The following is an 18,018-nucleotide window of genomic DNA, read 5'->3' on the forward strand; positions in this document are numbered from 1 at the left end:
CTTTTATTGGGTCTGTTACAGCTTCTGCCACCCTGCATATAAACAAGCAAGCAGACGTATATCTGCAGAATTCAAGCGAAATTTTTCTGACAATCTTTGTTTAGAGATAAAACTCTGACAAAACGAGCAATTTAGGAAGGACATTTAGATAAGCTTACAGTATTAAAGATGAAAAACTGAGTCATGAAAAACTAAGCTATTTGAAAAGGTTGGACATGTGGAATTATTTTTTTAAAACCTACCTCTGGAATGAGAAGGGTCAGTTTCTTTAGCCAGTCATGTAAATTATCACTATCTGCCAGGCTGGATTTAACTACAGAGCAGCAGTGAGCCCAGCTCACCAAGAGCCACATTGAGTAGTGAGTAACTAAGGGAAGACCAAAACACAGCATTTTACACAGAATTCATGTATAACAACCATCCCCTCTGGGTTTTCTTTCAAAACCAAGAGCTAGGCTGGATTTAAACAGGATAAGGCAGACCTACTTTCCTTTGGGCCCTGTGCACAGTCATCCTGCTTAAGCTGGACAAGTGTTTACAAGCAAAAGCCTGCCCACTCCCCCAACACCAGCCAAATTTAGTTCAGTAAAAGTTACTGAAAATCCACAACCATTCAAGTTTTCCCCCAATGAAAACTGCCAGAAAAAGATGCTCCTGACAGGAATGCTTTTGCCTCCTTCTTGAAGCTAGCCCACAGGCCACTTCAGCCCCTCTTTATAGCTAGTCCGTTTTTCTTTTCTCCATGCAGCCCCTGCCCTTCCACAAGAAGGAGACTGGGATGTTTGCACAAGCAAGAAGTTGTGCTCTTTGACAGCCCTGCTGCTTCAAAGCACGCAGGACCAGGGGTTCCCCCCACTGGAAGGATCTAAGAAAAGCAAAAAAAGGAAGAGCAATTTGTTCCAGGATAATCTCTGCCACTGAGGGAGAATTAGTCTCTGCATGCTCCTATCCGAGGTATAGATGCCTCTGCAAAGCAGTTTTTCAAGATAAAGCTTTTCACTAAATAGAATAAAGGTTCTTCCCTCCCCAGAAAGTTCCACAGTAATGTGATTCCTCCCCCACTTCAGGATAATATGATATATAGTGTTAGCTGAATCAAGTAATCAGTTTCCACTGCAAAGTGTTCAGTGTATCACTAACCTTCATGTCTTGACCTATGATCAGCTTGAGCTTTCAACACCCTGTTCAGGAAGAAAAACAGGCCAATTAGACCTTGATGCAAAAATCTAACACATACCCCTAGAAAATGAAGCACTTAAACTGGTGTTCTCAAAAGACACATTCATTCAATCAATCTAAGTAGATTATTCACTCACTCTATGTACATTAGTGAAACACTGTTTAAAGGGCTTTGTTCTCCCTTCTTGAAAATCCTTAACGTAGCCAAACGAGTGCACATCAGACTAAAAAACTGTAACTATCATATTAGAAATTGTTATATGTTTAGGCCTGCTAAATAAGAGGGAAAAGGGGAGGGTAGGAGCCTCGTGGCACAGAGTGGTAAACTGCAGTATTGCAGTCCAAAACTCTGCTCACGATCTGAGTTCGATCCCGATGGAAGTTGGTTTCAGGTAGCCAGCTCAAGGTTGACTCAGCCTTCCATCCTTCCGAGGTCGGTCAAATGAGTACCCAGCTTGCTGGGGGTAAAGGTAAGATGACTGGGGAAGGCCAAAACACCCTGTAAACAAAGTCTGCCTAGAAAACATCGGGATGTGACGTCACCCCATGGGTCAGGAATGACCTGGTGCTTGCACAGGGGACCTTTACCTTTTTAAGAGAGCATGTGAAGAATTATCAGGGAACAGAGGCCACTTTGACACAACTGGTCCTGCTAAAATCTCTGGGTGGAAAGCCACATCGCCCCCTCTTCATGAACATTTGTGGCCTGGTACGGAACACTATTTCCTTGTGTGTAGCCTACTCCTGTATGGAGAAAGGGGCTCAGCAAGGCTGCATGCTGAGCATGGTTGCCAGCTCCGAGTTGGGAAATACCTGGAGATTTTGGGGGTGGGGCCTGAGGAGGGCGGGGTTTGGGGAGAGACTTCAGTGGGGTATAATGCCATAGAGCCCCCCTTCTAACGCGGCCATTTTCTCCAGGTGAACTGATCTGTCGCCTGAAGATCAGCTGTAATAGCGGGAGATCTCTACCCACCACCTGGAGGTGGGCAATCCTAATGCTGGGGATGAGGAGGGATTGTGATCTACTAGCCCCTGTTCTTGCAGGGATGGGGTGTGTAACAAAGGGGGGAATGGACAGGCTAGCTTACAGTGGCTCCAGCAACCAGCATGGCCAAACATTAACATCAGATCAGGGCTGCGATGGCAGACTCCAGGCTGCCCAACACTTTGTATGTGTTTTGGATCAAGACTAGGTTCCTGCTTGCCCCAACCCCTTGGGCACTGTTGGAAACAAGAATGCCTTGCATAGTTGGGTGCTTTTCCTCTCTCACGTGGGTAAGAAGCCAAGTTCACAAAATACTGAACTACAATGACAGGCAAATCTAGAAAAAATAATAGCTTCTACTATACTTTTCCAAGCAACATCTTATTCCTTTCTGAAATTCATCAAGTTCACTAGGATGCTTTAATGCAAATATATATATATATACTATAAATCTTACCAAAGATATTAAAAAAAGGTTATTGTACCTAGGCGCCAAGTTGTCATATGTATAAGCAACACACATAAGTCGCTGAATCAAGCTGGTTCCCTGGACAAGTACAAGAAATACCTTTAAAAAAATTGAAGTCAAGAGAAAACAGTTAAAGCAGCTGCTACCTTAAAAACTATATGCATTCTTTATACTTTTGAACAAACCTGAAAAATAGGTAAATATGGAACGGCATAGATGTTAACAGCAAACCATGGTTTTCCACCTCATGTATGAGCCATGCTTTGCCATTACATATGATCCACAAACTACCATTTACTGTTCTCACTGCAAACCTGGATTCCAAATCAAGATTAAACCGCTGCTTATAATACTGGTTTAAGTCATATGGTTGGATCCAGCCAGCTTTTTCCAGTCAATCTTATCTGATCGCTCTCCATGCTACAGCCCTCATCCCACCTGGCTTTTGTCCCATGATCCTCAGCCATACCCTTTTTGGTCATCAAAGAGGACACCCTCCTGCCTTTTCCCACCAGTGGAAATGCTGGTTGGATCCAACACATAGTTTACAGCAACTATGGTTGACCATGAAAGCAGATGTCTCTCATTATCTCTAGTTAGGTTTTATTCATATGGTGGCAAACCATGGTTAACTGTTACTTATGAACTATGCAGAGCTGGAGCAAGAGCAGGGTAACCTGACTCCAATAAAATGTACATGAATATTCCAGCAATCTCTTAAAATCTGCCAAGGCTAGGGGTTCTCATCATATGCCAGAAAACCTGTTCCATTGCCCAACACCTTCTACCAATTAAGAGCAGCTCTTGTTGAAACCTGAGCCCATTTCGTTTCAGCAGAATCACTCTGAGCGCAACTGACCCAGGCTCATGAAGTGTTTTGTTACATCTCAGGTATTTTCAGCTCTTTAACACAGCTAATTTTCCACTGGTCTGCTTACTTGAAGTAACTTGCAAATGTCCTTAGGTGAGCAGCAGATTGCACCTGAATGTCCTGTTTACCCATCATAACTGGCATGGCATCCCAAGTGCCTCTTTAAGGGAAGGGCCAGTAGTCAACATAGCCTTCCAACCAGGGAAGATATGAAGATGCTGCTTTCTTTGCTTTTCTGGGATAGCCATAGGTACCCTATTCAGAGCTCTTTAAATAGGGCAGGAAGAAAAGAAAACTAGCATAGTGTCATGATTAGAGTGTTAGACTAGAATTTGGGAGACCAGGGATAGAATCTCCACTCTGCCATGGAAATTCACTAGCCAACCTTGGGCCACTCAAACAAATTCAGCTTAATCAACTTCACAGGGTCGTTGTGAAGATAAAATGGAGGAGAGAACAAAGTAAGCTGCTTTTGTCCCCACTGGGGAGAAAGGCAGGGTATAAATGAAGTAAATAAATGAAAAATGATAAGACGTAGATATAAAATTGGGACCAATTCAGATTTTACATTTTTCCGTATACTGCCAGGAAGATATTAACAAAATGTTCTAACAAGAAATTTTTAATTTCTTGTATCATTTGCGAAGTGTTTATACCCTTCTGTCAGAAAGAACTTCATGTTCATTTAGGGAAATATTTAACTCACAACTCTCAAACTAAAAGTTTCCTGCCACGGCTTCCAAGTTAGACTTTAACACAGAGCTACAATAAAACATTAACAGACACAAAAATAAAAGATTGTAATAGTGAAATAGGCTAAGATGTCCATTACATGATTGTAGAAAGATAATAGCCAGCAAATGATAATGCATATAAGGCAAAATCAGTGGTGGATAACAGGATTGTTAAAACAAATCAATTTAAATGCCTGAGAAGAAAGCATTTTCAGCTGGGTACTATAACTGAATAAGTTTGGTACTAGGCCATTCTGTGTGTGGGAGAAAATTCCAGAGGTAACGAGTCATCACTGATAAAGCCTGATAACTATTCATCAATGAGGGTGAGGGCAGAGAACGGCCTTTGCACAAGATCTTAACAGGTATTAAAAGAACATGATCCAACATGGGTTGATTCAGAGCTACCAGAACGAAGGAACACTAACTGCCCGTTCCTGAGGGAGGGGGTATTTTCGCGGCGGCCAGGACCAGCGCACCCACGCCTCCTCCTGAGAGGTTTGCTGGCCGCCATGGAGGTAAAAAAGGCATTTAATTAAAAAAAATATATAGAAAAAAGGAAAAGACGCCTCATTGAGAACAGCAAGGCTACAACACCAAAAAAGGTATCATAGCTACGCCACTGTGTGAGCAGGCGTTCCCAGGGCGAACGGTGTTAGGAAGCTGCCACGCTGGCTTTCCCTTCTGATAAGGTGGTACCCACGCCAGCTCCTAAAGAGCTTTGGCCCCTTCCTTCAGGAATGGGCTGCCCGGAGATAGGAGGAGCACCAGCACAAGAACATGAAGAGTTTCAGAAGGATCATTTTCCATTGGATAATCTTAGCTGCCTCACTTCTATTCATTGTAAAGGATTATGAGCTTTTATGAGACAAATACACCTACACTTTAAATAAACAGCATGAGTGTCACAGAAAAGACTAAGAAGTGGCAATCTGAATTTTGCTGTATATACTAGGTCTGTTATAAATCAAAGTTTACTTTTAGTTGTTGACACTTTTGCTCTCCTGTTTCCAGGCCAACTGCTGTTCCTATCTAGAGGTACTGTTTGAAACTATAGACAATTCCTATAAAAATGCCTTCACACATTTGCTATTAAGATGTGTGTGTTGTTTTTTGAATAGGCTACTTTTGGTAGAAAGGCATAACTGCAAAACTACATTAACTGTGCCTTCTGGAAATGTAAGGAATAACCCACTGTCAGGACACCCCCTCTCTCCACAGATGGAGACCTGTTTTTTTGCTAGAAATCTGTAATTCAATTTACAATGTAATTTTAATGTGATCTGAAAAACTGACTCTCATGGTTCTAGAGCATTGGTTCCCAACCTTTTTTTGTCCAGGGACCACTAGGACTTTTTTGTTCGGTGCAGGGACCCCAAGGTTCAAAATAAAAATTCCGAGAATTTGAAAATAAACTTTAATCATAACTGTTAAACATAAACTTAGAATAATATTTGAATATATTTTTATAATAGAGAACTTTTAATTGAAAATATTAATTTATTATGGGTTTATAACTTTGTTTCGCGGACCTTAATTTAGTTCTCGCGGACCCCTGGGGGTCCGTGGACCCCCGGTTGAGAACCAGTGTTCTAGAGAAACATAACTATAAGCCCATGTCAAATGCCTATTCAACATAGCTTTGTGTCCTCTGAGCTTTATCTTTCCGCCTTAAAGTCTGTCTACACCTGGCTGGGGAATCATGCAGGCAGAGACCAGGTGGTCTGAAAGAATTAGCCAAACTCTGATGCCAGGGAAGAGGACACTGTGTCTTAGTCCAGGTAATTAAAAAAGTTATGCTGGAAATTTAGCCATTCATGTCTCACCTCTGTCAGGCGGGGTATGTGAAGGCCCTTTGCGTGGTCTCCTGCAGTCTTCCGTGATTTCCCTGGCCAAGTTCTTTTCCTGTGGCTCTCTGCTACTCCAGACCAGGCAAAGACATCATGATAAGCCAAATCCAAATCTGAGGGATCTACTGCAAACTGGCATATCAACTTCAGCAAGCAGGCTAGACAGTCAAGTAGCCACTGCAAATAAGGAAATCCAGCTCACAGTTTCCAGTTGGTTTATCGTTCTGATTTTTATTTATACCACTTCATCAAAGCAAGTGATGCTTTACAGAGTACAAAACGAATCCCTGCCAAGATGGTGCTACAATTTAAAAACCTGAAACGGCACAGGGAGGAGAAGTGGCATCGGGCAGGTGTTCTAGGAAGTGGTTCTAGGGTAAGGGGGGAGCAAGAGTGGAAGGGCAGACTAATTTGAAGGAGAAGATGATCTTGGGTTAAATGATGGGGAACCTGGAGCGGCAAAGCGATATGCAGGGATGCATTATGACATGAAAACAGAGAGATAAGGGGAGAGGGCAAGGTCACAGAAGACTTTGAAGGCAACAAGGTGCTTGTGCTGCATTTGGGATTAGACAGGGAGCCAGTAAAGAGATTTAAGAAGTGGCATCACATAGTCACAATGATGAAAAGGAAGAATTATTCTGAAGGCAGAATGCTGCATAGAGGCAACGGGTTGAAATGAGACAATAAAACATCACGGTATAGAAGGCTGACATAATCAAGGCAACAGATTAGACCAGGGGTGTCGAACTCAATTGTCACGAGGGCTGGATATGACATAAATGCCATTTGGTTGGGCCGGGCCATGCCTTGCCAGTCCAGATCAAGGGGGGGGGGCTGCCTTGGCTGGCTTATGGGCCGGATAAGAGCTCTCAAGGGGCCGCATCCGGCCCACAGGCCTTATGTTTGAAACCCCTGGATTAGAGAGTGAACAAGTTTTTGTCCATAGGTAGAGAGGAAGGGCTGAATTTTACAGTGTTGTAAAGGGAGAAAAAGAGTGAAAAAAGTGTCACCAATGGAAAGATAAGAGCAAGGCTGGAAAGGTGAGACATTAAGTTTTGGACATAATGAACTTGAGACAGTGAAGAGACATCCAAGAGGAAAATTCGGACAGGCCACTGGGACACAAGGGACTGACGGAAAGTTCGGGGTGGAGAGGTAGTGTTGCGTGACATCAGCATATATTTTGATAGGTAGTAACATCTTAAAGGATTTTAGAAACAGCAGTGAAAGAAAAAAATACCTTTAACCCTGTGCATATTGCAATGAACCGCACAGAAAAAGCACTTTAGACTGCAGGTTTTTCCATTCACTTCAATGCAGGGGAGCACTGTGCATGGCTATTAGCAAGCACAAAGCAACACTTGCTATTAAAATAAATTGGGGAAAGCCATACAGGTGGGGAGCTCTGAACATGCACACCCTGGCTTGAATAGGAAAACAAGTTCCCAACAGTGGCCATGCGTATGTCTTCGGTGACCATCTTACCAATAAGAATCTGGAAAGCTATAAATTGGATTAAAGAGGAACAAAGCAAAGAAGGACCTACCACAGTCCATGATTCCTGCTCTTTAGGTTCCAGAATTCCAGAATTAAAGATTTCCAGTAGCTGCTGAAGCCCTCCAGAAGCAACGAACTGTTTTTTAAAAAAAAGTTACAATGAGTACCAATATTAAATATTATGCTGCGTGATACAAACTACCAAACATTACTAAGCAGCTTTTTATTTTCTCAAGAACAACTCCCCACCTTTTAAAGTGTCTACTCCCTCATAGTTGTAGAGGTAAGAAAGAAATGTTCAGAACTGAAGAACTGAAACTATTTTTTTCATATCTTACACCTTAGCTCATGATTTTGATATGCTAATATGTTTTGATTATTTTGTACTAGCAACATGCGGGGTCTTGGTCAGCAAATTGGAGGGGATCTGCTACACTTAACAATATACTTATTTTTTCCTCCTAAATAAAAAAGTACCATTCTCACAGAAAAAGATAGCAATGCCTCTGTTCACTGTTAATTCTACAACAGATAGCACAACATAATGTGATGCACTGGCTAAATATTGACCACACTCATACGTATCCTAACTAAAGCAAAATATGTGCCGGTAACATCCAAATGGGCTGCAGTTCCCCAGCATTTTTCAACACTTAAATATTTTATACATACATTGGAAAGGCAGTTTTAATGCCATGATTATTTGCCACCTTGGGGCTCTTATTTGGGTGGGAAAGTGACACAGAAATGTTTTATATATAATAAATAAATAAAATCTTACTCTACAACCGCATGCTTGGGAACATAACAGGCTTTTGATGCAAGTACTTCAGCAAGCAAAATGTTTGTCTAACATACGTTGGACCCTTATGCCATGAAATCCTGGCTTTGCTAAACAAATTTAACATTTTCCACTGATTTTGGCAGAAAAAATTATTATGCATATATTCTTGCCACCAATAGAAATATAGTAACTTACCTTGCAGCTCCAAGTATTCTTACTATTTTCTATTTGATCTTCACTTGAATCATCAGAATCTGGATACAGATCACTGTAACTTCCCTTAAGGTAAAAGACAAAAAAAACTGAATTATAAAAATATTTTTTTAAGTAATTGCAAGAAATTTTAAAGTATAAATTGATTTTACCGTGGATTCCCGTCTTATTCTTCTGTTGGGTTTTCCAAGAGCTTCAATGATTTCAAGGGCATACAAAAGTTTATGGGCACTTTTTATTCTCAAGAGATCTTTCCAATTGAATCCATCATTACCCTTTAAAAAGATCAAAGCATTAACAACCGGTAAAACCAGCGCAGCAGGCTAAGGAGGAGACAACTAATAGCTTTGTGTGCGTCTATTTTCATTCATTACAATAACATTCCTTAAATACTTAAACTATACTCAACAGAAGATAACGATAATGCTAATATAAATCCATGCAATGAGTATCCACCCGTGGCTCCTAAAGCACTTTCAGGTGGTCTGAGGCCAAAACAAAAGTAACAGAGAAATGCTGGAGTGGTGGAGGTTCTTTGGAATTTCCTCCAGATGCTGAAGAAGCAACACGCTTGTCAACTTATTTTTTAAAATGTAAACTGAAAAACAGCTTGAAAGCTCAGCACTGCAAACAACTGCAGAGGAAGTTTCAAAGCAACCCTCTGCCATGTATTCAATGGTCTCACTGTACAACTCACTGGCTCTCTTTTTTTTTTTTTAATAAGCTACCTTTTAAAAAGAATCAAACCGGCTTACAATCACCTTTCCTTCCCCTCCCACACCTTGTGAGGTAGGTGGGGCTGAGAGAGTTCGGAGAGAACTGTGACTGGCCCAAGGTCGGCCAACTGGCTTCATGTGGAAGGGTGGGGAAACCAACCCAGTTACAGTCCGCCACTCATGTGGGAATCAAACCTGGTTCTCCAGATTAGAGTCCACCGCTCTTAACCACTACACCATGCTGGCCACAGCAGGAAACCATATCAGGAAACAACACTTCAAACAGGATGAGCGCAGGTGTCCTGAAGGGCTATAAAGCCTCTGTGCTGACAAACGAAAATATTTATGAACTTAAATTCACTCACCTGTTCATCGGAAATATTTTGGAATGCCTGCAGCATATTGGGACATGTAGGCAGAAGCATTAACAACTCCCAGACTCGCCTTGACAGATTTTCTGCATGAAGGTGGAGTTCTTCGCATTTTATGCTCTGCAAAGACATCAATGCACACCAAAATGTCTTATATTAAGCTAACCCAATCTGTGTGAAATAGTTTGCATTATTTACTGCCAATTTATAAACAAAGGAGGATATATAAACCTCACTGGAGTTACTGTGAGACACAGCTGAAAAGGCAGGTGAAAAAAAATACAAACGCATGATATAAAGTGATAAACTAGTGAGTCATCAGGGCTTACAACATATATAATTAACTTTAAAACGCCACATCATTTTCAGTTTTTTATATGCCTACATAAAAACATGATCAAAATTACCTCACTATCTTCCATAGCTACTTCTGCAGGAGGCGGCTTAAAAGAAGCAAGCATCTCCAATAAATCAAAGAGAGTGGTAAGGTGAGGTTCTTGCAGAAGTAAGAGCATTGGGATGTTGTCCTTCTGGGGAGGTGGTAAGCAGGATGCTGGAAGCTGAACACCTTCCCCCTTTCGCTCTCTCCTCGGAGCACCCAAGGATACGAACACCATCTTGAAACAACAAAGGACTTTTTTAGAAAGAAAAAAAGTTATACCACCTCCTTCCAGTGTTCCAAGGCAGAATATTTATAAGTCAGCTTCTCAGAAAATGACAGCATCCCCAAGCCTAGGAGCCAAGGAGGTTTGAAGCCGCATGCCAGTCCCCTCTGCTTAATGAATGGCTGTACCTCAGAGTTTTTGCTCTTTCCTCTACCTTTCCCTGACTACGAGATTACATCTCTGATGTAATACAGCCTGACTTCCACTGCACCAAAACTTTTTCATTACCATAATAGTCCTTGATGATGAAATATTTCTACTAAAAGCATCACAGGGTCACCGGGAAGCATAACCCTCCCTCCACCCAGTGCTATTAACTATCATGGTTAAACTCCTGAATTCGTTAAAAAGCTTCCACGGGGCATGTCTAAATACTCCAGCTGAAATCAAATGGGAGCAAGACACACACACGCAGAGTGGAGCTTAAGAGTCTGACCTTGCAGACAAATAAACAGCTTGCTTAAATACAATCCCCAAGCACAGTTAGAACATGCATTTGAAAAACTCCGGGTCTGATGGTATTAAATGTTATCAGTGCCTGGGACTCCTCCCCAGGGTCTCTGGTAGCTAGCCACATGCAGAGCCTGGACTGGGGACTGCAGGCATGCTACACACACTCTGTACACATCTTTCCTACCCTGGTATATATGTTACCAACTAGTGAAACCCCCTCATGCTGGCATTAGCAGCCCCTGCAAGAGGAATGGATAAGCTGCAAGTGCAGGCCTCATTCCAGGGATGGCAGTAAGTGTGGTTCTTTTGGTTGATAGAAATTGCAGATGTGGCTCTACCTGAGCTACGGAGTGAGTACCACAGGTATAAAGAGATGAGTATCCTACAACAACCCTAAGTGAATGTTGTATTTGTTTTACTGCTGTCCCTGAAGAAGATTCCTCTTGACTTGAAAAGTGTTGGGCCTCAATAAATTGTTTCAAGTGCACTTTTTGAAGGCTCCCCTTCATTCTTCAACCATCACCACCATATAGCAACCATTATGCAAAATTATCTCTTATGTATTTGTCAATACCTGCATATCTTTAAAACCTAACTCATGAAGAGTTTTTTCATCATAATCAGTTGTCAGTTCATGTCCAGATGAGATCATTCTCACAGGCCCCATGAGACCACCTAAAATAGAGCAAAAATTATTTTACCAGCTGGCTGGAGGTTTTCTGTGTTTTTTTAAAGCAACAGTTTCATAACACTGGGGTCAAACCATTATTTTCTTAAGTCCATCAATGTTTTCCATCCATGCAGGTTTGGCACCTTCCTTTCCTCTATTAAGCTAATATTTTAATAATTATCATTCATGTATTAAATTGGGGAAATATTGGAAAAACAAGAATGGGGAAAATGTCATGAAAATATTACTGTCTGGCACAGAATTTATATATACATAAATCAAGAAACAAGCTAACATGCAGGATGGCTTGTTTAACCTCCACGCAAGTCTACATTTTTAAGATGCATAGAGATAAAAAATGGAAGTTTGGTATTGGATACTATAGAACTTTAAGAAATGGATTCTGATTAGAGAAAAACCTCATTGCAAAATTTTGAAGGATACATTATTGTTTAAATCACATGATTTCAAGTGGCTTATTTTGTCCGTTTACTAATGTAAGTGGTAATGAGTCATATTCTGAATATTCAGATTTACTGGTATCACCGATCTGTTGGGTTGGAGGTGGACCCTTGGTTGGTTGGGGGAGGGGGAGACAGAACAAGGGAACATTGCTTGTGGAATAAGCACTGAATCACTGCAACCCCCAGCTGAACAGATGTTGCAGATTTTTGCATTGTTTCCAGATAATTCTGACTGTATGGGGAGGAGATTATTACATGCAGATACTCTTCTCTGAGTGCTGAAAGTTTCTCTTTCTTTCTGTTTCTCCAACTGGCACAAACTAAGATTATGTATGTTCCTTAAATGCCTTCTTTTTTCATCTCTCTAACACCGGATGTATTTGTAGAAAAGAGCAAGAGTCCAGTAGCACCTTAAAGACTAACAAAAATATTTTCTGGCAGGGTATGAGCTTTCGTGAGCCACAGCTCACTTCTTCAGATACACTTCACAAGGTTGATGGAATTCCATTCTGTACGGCTAAATGTGGTGCCTTCCATGAAGATAATTCACAGTGGGTAGCCGTGTTAGTCTGTCTGCAGAACTAGAAAAGAGCACACAGCTCACTTCTCACGAAAGCTCATACCCTGCCAGAAAATATTTTTGTTAGTCTTTAATGTGCTACTGGACTCTTGCTCTTTTCTACTACTGCAGACAGACTAACACGGCTACCCACTGTGAATTAACCGGATGTATTTGTAATTACTTTAGGAATAAGACTTTAAGTTTCATACAGTTATCACACAGTTAAGTTATACATAATGCATTCAATGCTCTTAAAGTAATAAATATCTGGTTTACACCTGGGAAAAAAGTGTATATATTTTAATTCCTCCAAAAAGTTCCTTTTCCGCTGCAGAAAAATAACTGGGGTGAGAAGATAACATTTCCCCTTGCAGCTTTATAATTTCTGAAGTTTCAAAATCGAATACTGTGATTCAGTCAGGACAAACTGACATCATTTGCTTAAAAGGCAGTTTATGTAAGCTTAGGTTTTGAGACAGTGCTGGCATCTTTGGATGATTTAGAAATCACAGGATCCATATATCTAGGATTCCTAGGATACTAATTATTTGGATCAATGGCATTTTTAAAAACAATGCCCTGCTGAAGATTCTCAGGATATTTCAAGGAACCACGAGGAAAAATTAAAAAGCCTGATGGAAGAAGGCCATAGTTTGGTGGAATGTGTGATTTGCATGCAGAAGTTCCCAGGTTCAATCCCTGAGCTCCCGTTAAAGAATTCAAGTAGTAGGCACCAGGAAAGGCATTTCTCTGCCAGAGACCCTTGAGAGCTGCTCCAGAGAGTAGAACATATTTAGCTAACTAAAGCAGTGATATAGGCACTTGCATGTGACAGGACAGGCCTGCCATAATGGACTAACTAGCGATTATCTTTGCAAAATTCTAAACTAATCGCTAATAAAACAGGCACAAGGTGAAAATTACGTCAAGAGATGCTTTATCGCTTACCTGGAAACTCTCCTTTCCGACTGCTTTGCCCAAACTCCTGCAGCTGAGCTTGTTGGTTTATCTGTTCTTTCTGCAAATTCTCATACCAATGTGTTACCTCAGCTCTCAGATCTGCTACCTGATCACTAGGATACATTTCAATCGTCATCTGAAATAGAACATGCTAGCTTAATGGAGAATAACAAAAGGACACAGGGAATAAATAATGTTCTGCTGGAATAAAAATTACCGGCACATACCTTGTCAGGAAGTCCGGCTGGCTGACAAACAATTCTAAGAGGCAACGACTGTTTGTCACTCAACGCTTTTAAATGGCTGCTGATGCCAGTGCCCTCAATTTGCCACTGTCTCAAATGATATGCAAACCTGAGGAGAAAGCAATATCACACAAGGTTGTTTAAAGCCACAAATTGTCAACAGTTTGCAAAGAGAACTGCCTAAACATCTTTTGGAAAGCCTTTAACGTGCCTATTATGGCTGGCTTTGAGGGCTAAGCTGAAATCAGCACTGGATAGAGGAAAAGGAATCCTGATGGATTTCTAAATGTTTTAGATATTGCTGATTTCATAGACTTGATCAGGTTCCCCCTCCACTTGCACATACCCACTAAATAGCTTTTGAACCAAAGGGGCATTGCAAAAGTACGTTAAGATTCTGTTGGTTCAGAGCAAACAATTCCAATGAGCTAGTGCAATCTTCATGTATACGTTTAAACAGCTCTTTGAATTCCTGCCTTTATGGCTTAGGGTCTTTTGACAGAGACCCAAGTTGAGGCTTGCGAGAGGAACATAAAATCTGATGCATGAACAAAGCAGCAAATTATACACACTACCATTGATTTTTGCCCTGACGTGGATGGCCCAGATTAGCCCAATCTCATCTGATCTTGGAAGCGAAGCAGAGTCAGCCCTGCTTAGTACTTAGATGGGAGGCCACCAAGGAAGTCCAGGGTTGCTACACAAAGGAGGGCAATGGCAAACCACCTCTGGATATCTCTTGCCTTGAACACCCTACGGGGTCGCCATAGGTCAGCTCATTACATAGTCAGAATTTCTGTATTCTGTATCTAGTAAGCACTATTCAAATCAGGAAACCATGATTTGATCCCATGAATATTTTTCACCACTATCATTTCAAACAGTCTTTAAAAATATTACATAAAGCGTACTGAGAAGGTCAGAGAACAAATCTTACCCAACCCAAATGGAAAAAAATAAAATTACCTTCTCCGAAAAGCTTCTAAATGAGTCTTAAGCATAAGGAGTCCACGTTCAATAATGGTGAGACTTGAGTGTGAATCATGCTCAAGGTTGCTAGAGGCTATCATTAGACTTTCCATGCACTTGCTAATAAATTCTTGTTCTTTCTCTAAACCCGTTTTACCTGAAAGACAATTCAGAAGATAATGTTCAGAAGCACTATGAACTCTCTATATATATTGGGTTCTTAATGGCTACAAACTTGTTGAAAGTTATTCTGCCCCCACCACAGTAAGAAGTGGGATGTACTTTATTGCTCAGAATCTTATATCAAATTGCATACCATTAATATAATAGGAATTGATATACTGGATAGCAGCACGGCTCACATCTCCAGACTGTGCTCTTAAAGCAATGCCCCAAAACTGGTCCATGCCACATAACTGCAGAAAGAAATGAAGAACTAGTTATCCACTTAGCACAGATGCCAACAGCAGAAAAGGACACTGGGGTGGGAGAGAATCTTTTTTTTTTGTTTAATGAACACAATTTTATTTTAACAACCGACCACAAAAACATTGAAACATTAAAACAAACTCTATATAACTATATCTATCTATAACTATATCTATCGATCTATATGAAGCTTCCCAGTCAAAACTGCAATTCTATTGTCACCCTCATTAAATTGCATTGTTCTTTGTTCATAACATATTATTCCATATCAGTTGGCACATTTATTGCTTAATTACCTAAAGCTCTTTTATTTTATCTAAATTTAATTCAGTTCTGTTCCAAATTTCCAGCTACATAATTTAAAAAACATTCAATTTTCCCCAAAATTCTGTGATTAGCCTATTATGTATAAAAATGTCAATTTTTCCATAGCTGCGTATTCCGTTAATTTGCTAATCCAGTCATCTAAATCTGGGTATTTCTCTGCTTTCCATTTTGTTGCTCATACAACTCTGCCTTCACCATATGCTCCATGTGCACCTCTTACAAAAGTAGTTAACACTTCTGCTTTCTGGCCCAATCTTGTCCCCTTTATATTAGTCTAGTAATCACGTTATATTTGACTTTGCAGGGTTTGAGCTTCGTTCCATTTAAATATGGAGTTGCTATAAAGAGGGCAGCAGTAAGCATGGAGACATGCTGCACCAATTACACTATAAAGGACTCAAATCCAACATTTTGTGGTATCACTGAAATTGAGCTGGGATCAAGATGGAAGTCTGCCAGATCAAAGGTCAACATTCCGTCTACTTATACCATGTAGCCTATTTGACAAATCCTACCTATCCCCTCTTCAGAAACACGCCTATCCAACATCACCTGATCTTTGACTAAAAAACAGTCTGCCAGTGTCTTAATTCAGTATTACTTATTTGCACAAAAAAATGTCTTCACCTGCTGGCAGGAAGTGATAGAAGGGGACAGATCCCTGGAGGAGAGTTCCATAATTTTGGTGCAGGCAGTCCTTACGGTATACTGAGCCCAAAGCATACAGGGATTTCAAGCAGCACTACAGTCCAGCCACTCGCCACAAAAAGGACATTGTTAACATTTTTGTGTTTGTGCTGCTCCACATACGTCCTTAAGAATTTCAGGTTCCAATTAATAAGACCAAGAATACTAAAATGCTCCAGTCTTTTGAGGCACCTCTAGGGGTTTATTTACATTTCCTCTCACCTTTCTATCCTGATATGCACAAAAAATAAGAGAACCTTGTACACCAATATTCTACATGACCACCAGAGACATAAAAAAGAATACAGGCTCTACTCTAAAAGAAGGTAAAGAAGCATCTTAAAGGAAAAACATTAGCATCCCCGGTCTCTTCGCCTATTCACAGCTTCAGACACTTTGGCTGCCATAATTCACTTTCAAATAAGAAGCCTCTTATTAGTATTTACAGAACAGCAGATCTCGTATAATGTTAATTAGTACTGCTCAGTAAATATTAACATTAGAGCCTTTTTCACAATTAAATGAAGATCAATGCAAATCTTAGAAATAAGGGAAACTGTAGCAATAACTCATGCTTACCTCTGAGTTTGAGCCACCGTCGTATGCGCTGGTAGCCAATCGTGCCAAATTGCATAAATGTTGAAATAAATTTAATCCAGTCATACTAATCGTTTCAGGCTTTAGCTGGGGCATCTAAAAAAGGTTAGTACAGGAAGGGAAAAAATGGTCAATCATGTTTTAAAATAGAAACATTAATTTGTTACATATTAAATGGGTACGTTTTCCTTCTACCTTTTCTAAAAAAAGATGCTTGTAGGTTTCCATTCCCATGGCATGCTGGTCTTTGCTTCGTACTTGATTTAAAAACCAGTGTAGCGCATCATCATAGCATTCAGAATCTTCTACTAAACAGTGCCACAATATGTCTACTTGTTCCAGACTCAACCCTAGAGATTAAAGCACACAGAAAACCCTTGATCAACATGACTACAGATCATAAAACTGTGTTTGGTGACAACAGACCTCTACATTTGTTTCATGACGATCTGGTATGAACCAACTAGCAGCAGTAGCCATTCTTAAGAGCAATCACAGTAAGACACTATAGTTTTGAGGTTTCAAGGTTTAGCTACAGCAAGCCATAGAGGAGAAAGTCAAATATGGAGAAGGAACAACCCATACAAGGATACCTTCCTCTACTGATAAATTTAACTGATACTTCTACTATGACTATTATGGAGCATTATAAAAATTAACTTGTAAAAACTGATGAAATAAGAACATACTGAAGTGATCTGGTGATCCCAGAGTTGAAAAGACACATGTCAAAAACTGAAGGCGCACTTGAACTTCTGCACTGTGGCTGTACCTATAATTGAAGAGAAAAGGTTTTTTTCCAATATATTCTCTATTTTAAGACACACAGGAATGGATCCAGACTAGACTAGCAATTTTTTCTGATTGATCCTCATATCATTCCTCAGGATCCCCTATCTTCTAGGAGCAGCATTTCATGGAGTTCAGTGGGGGCTGCAGTGGAAGGGGATAGGCAAGACATTCGGACATTGGAAGATTGAGTCTGGATCCATCCCATAGTTATTCTTCCCTGTGCAATGAATATACAACTCACTCCTGAAAGACAATTAAATATATGTATCCCTCCCCCCACATGGTTACCAACAACCTGTAGGGGGAACATGTTCTGCTCCTTTGGTGGAGGCTTAATGGGTAGAATTGGCAGCTGAAGCTTATCACAGTATTAAGTTAAAAAGCATCACACAGTAAATAACATCCCATTAAACCTCTATTAAAGGGGCAGGAAGCCCTGACCTGGATGGCCCAGGCTAGCCTGATCTCGTCAGATCTCAGAAGCTAAGCAGGGTCAGTCCTGGTTAGTATTTGGATGGGAGACCAC

General features: G+C 40.6%; 1 protein-coding gene across 1 annotated transcript in view; it reads right to left on the minus strand.

Annotated features, from left to right (window-relative positions):
• Positions 1–18,018, minus strand: part of USP34 (ubiquitin specific peptidase 34) — a 112,536-nt gene that overhangs the window by 38,854 nt on the left and 55,664 nt on the right. The window contains exons 21-37 of the mRNA XM_056853854.1: positions 17,390–17,472; positions 16,896–17,050; positions 16,683–16,796; positions 14,977–15,076; positions 14,658–14,817; positions 13,674–13,800; positions 13,435–13,582; positions 11,365–11,465; positions 10,080–10,289; positions 9,667–9,792; positions 8,738–8,860; positions 8,568–8,651; positions 7,638–7,724; positions 6,065–6,265; positions 2,650–2,732; positions 1,141–1,181; positions 243–367 (exon numbers count right to left, since the gene is read on the minus strand). Coding sequence (XP_056709832.1) covers positions 243–367; positions 1,141–1,181; positions 2,650–2,732; positions 6,065–6,265; positions 7,638–7,724; positions 8,568–8,651; positions 8,738–8,860; positions 9,667–9,792; positions 10,080–10,289; positions 11,365–11,465; positions 13,435–13,582; positions 13,674–13,800; positions 14,658–14,817; positions 14,977–15,076; positions 16,683–16,796; positions 16,896–17,050; positions 17,390–17,472 — 2,068 coding nt within the window. The remainder of the gene's footprint in view (positions 1–242; positions 368–1,140; positions 1,182–2,649; positions 2,733–6,064; positions 6,266–7,637; positions 7,725–8,567; positions 8,652–8,737; positions 8,861–9,666; positions 9,793–10,079; positions 10,290–11,364; positions 11,466–13,434; positions 13,583–13,673; positions 13,801–14,657; positions 14,818–14,976; positions 15,077–16,682; positions 16,797–16,895; positions 17,051–17,389; positions 17,473–18,018) is intronic.

This window comes from Euleptes europaea, chromosome 7, assembly GCF_029931775.1.
Source record: "Euleptes europaea isolate rEulEur1 chromosome 7, rEulEur1.hap1, whole genome shotgun sequence".
Classification (NCBI taxonomy): domain Eukaryota; kingdom Metazoa; phylum Chordata; class Lepidosauria; order Squamata; family Sphaerodactylidae; genus Euleptes; species Euleptes europaea.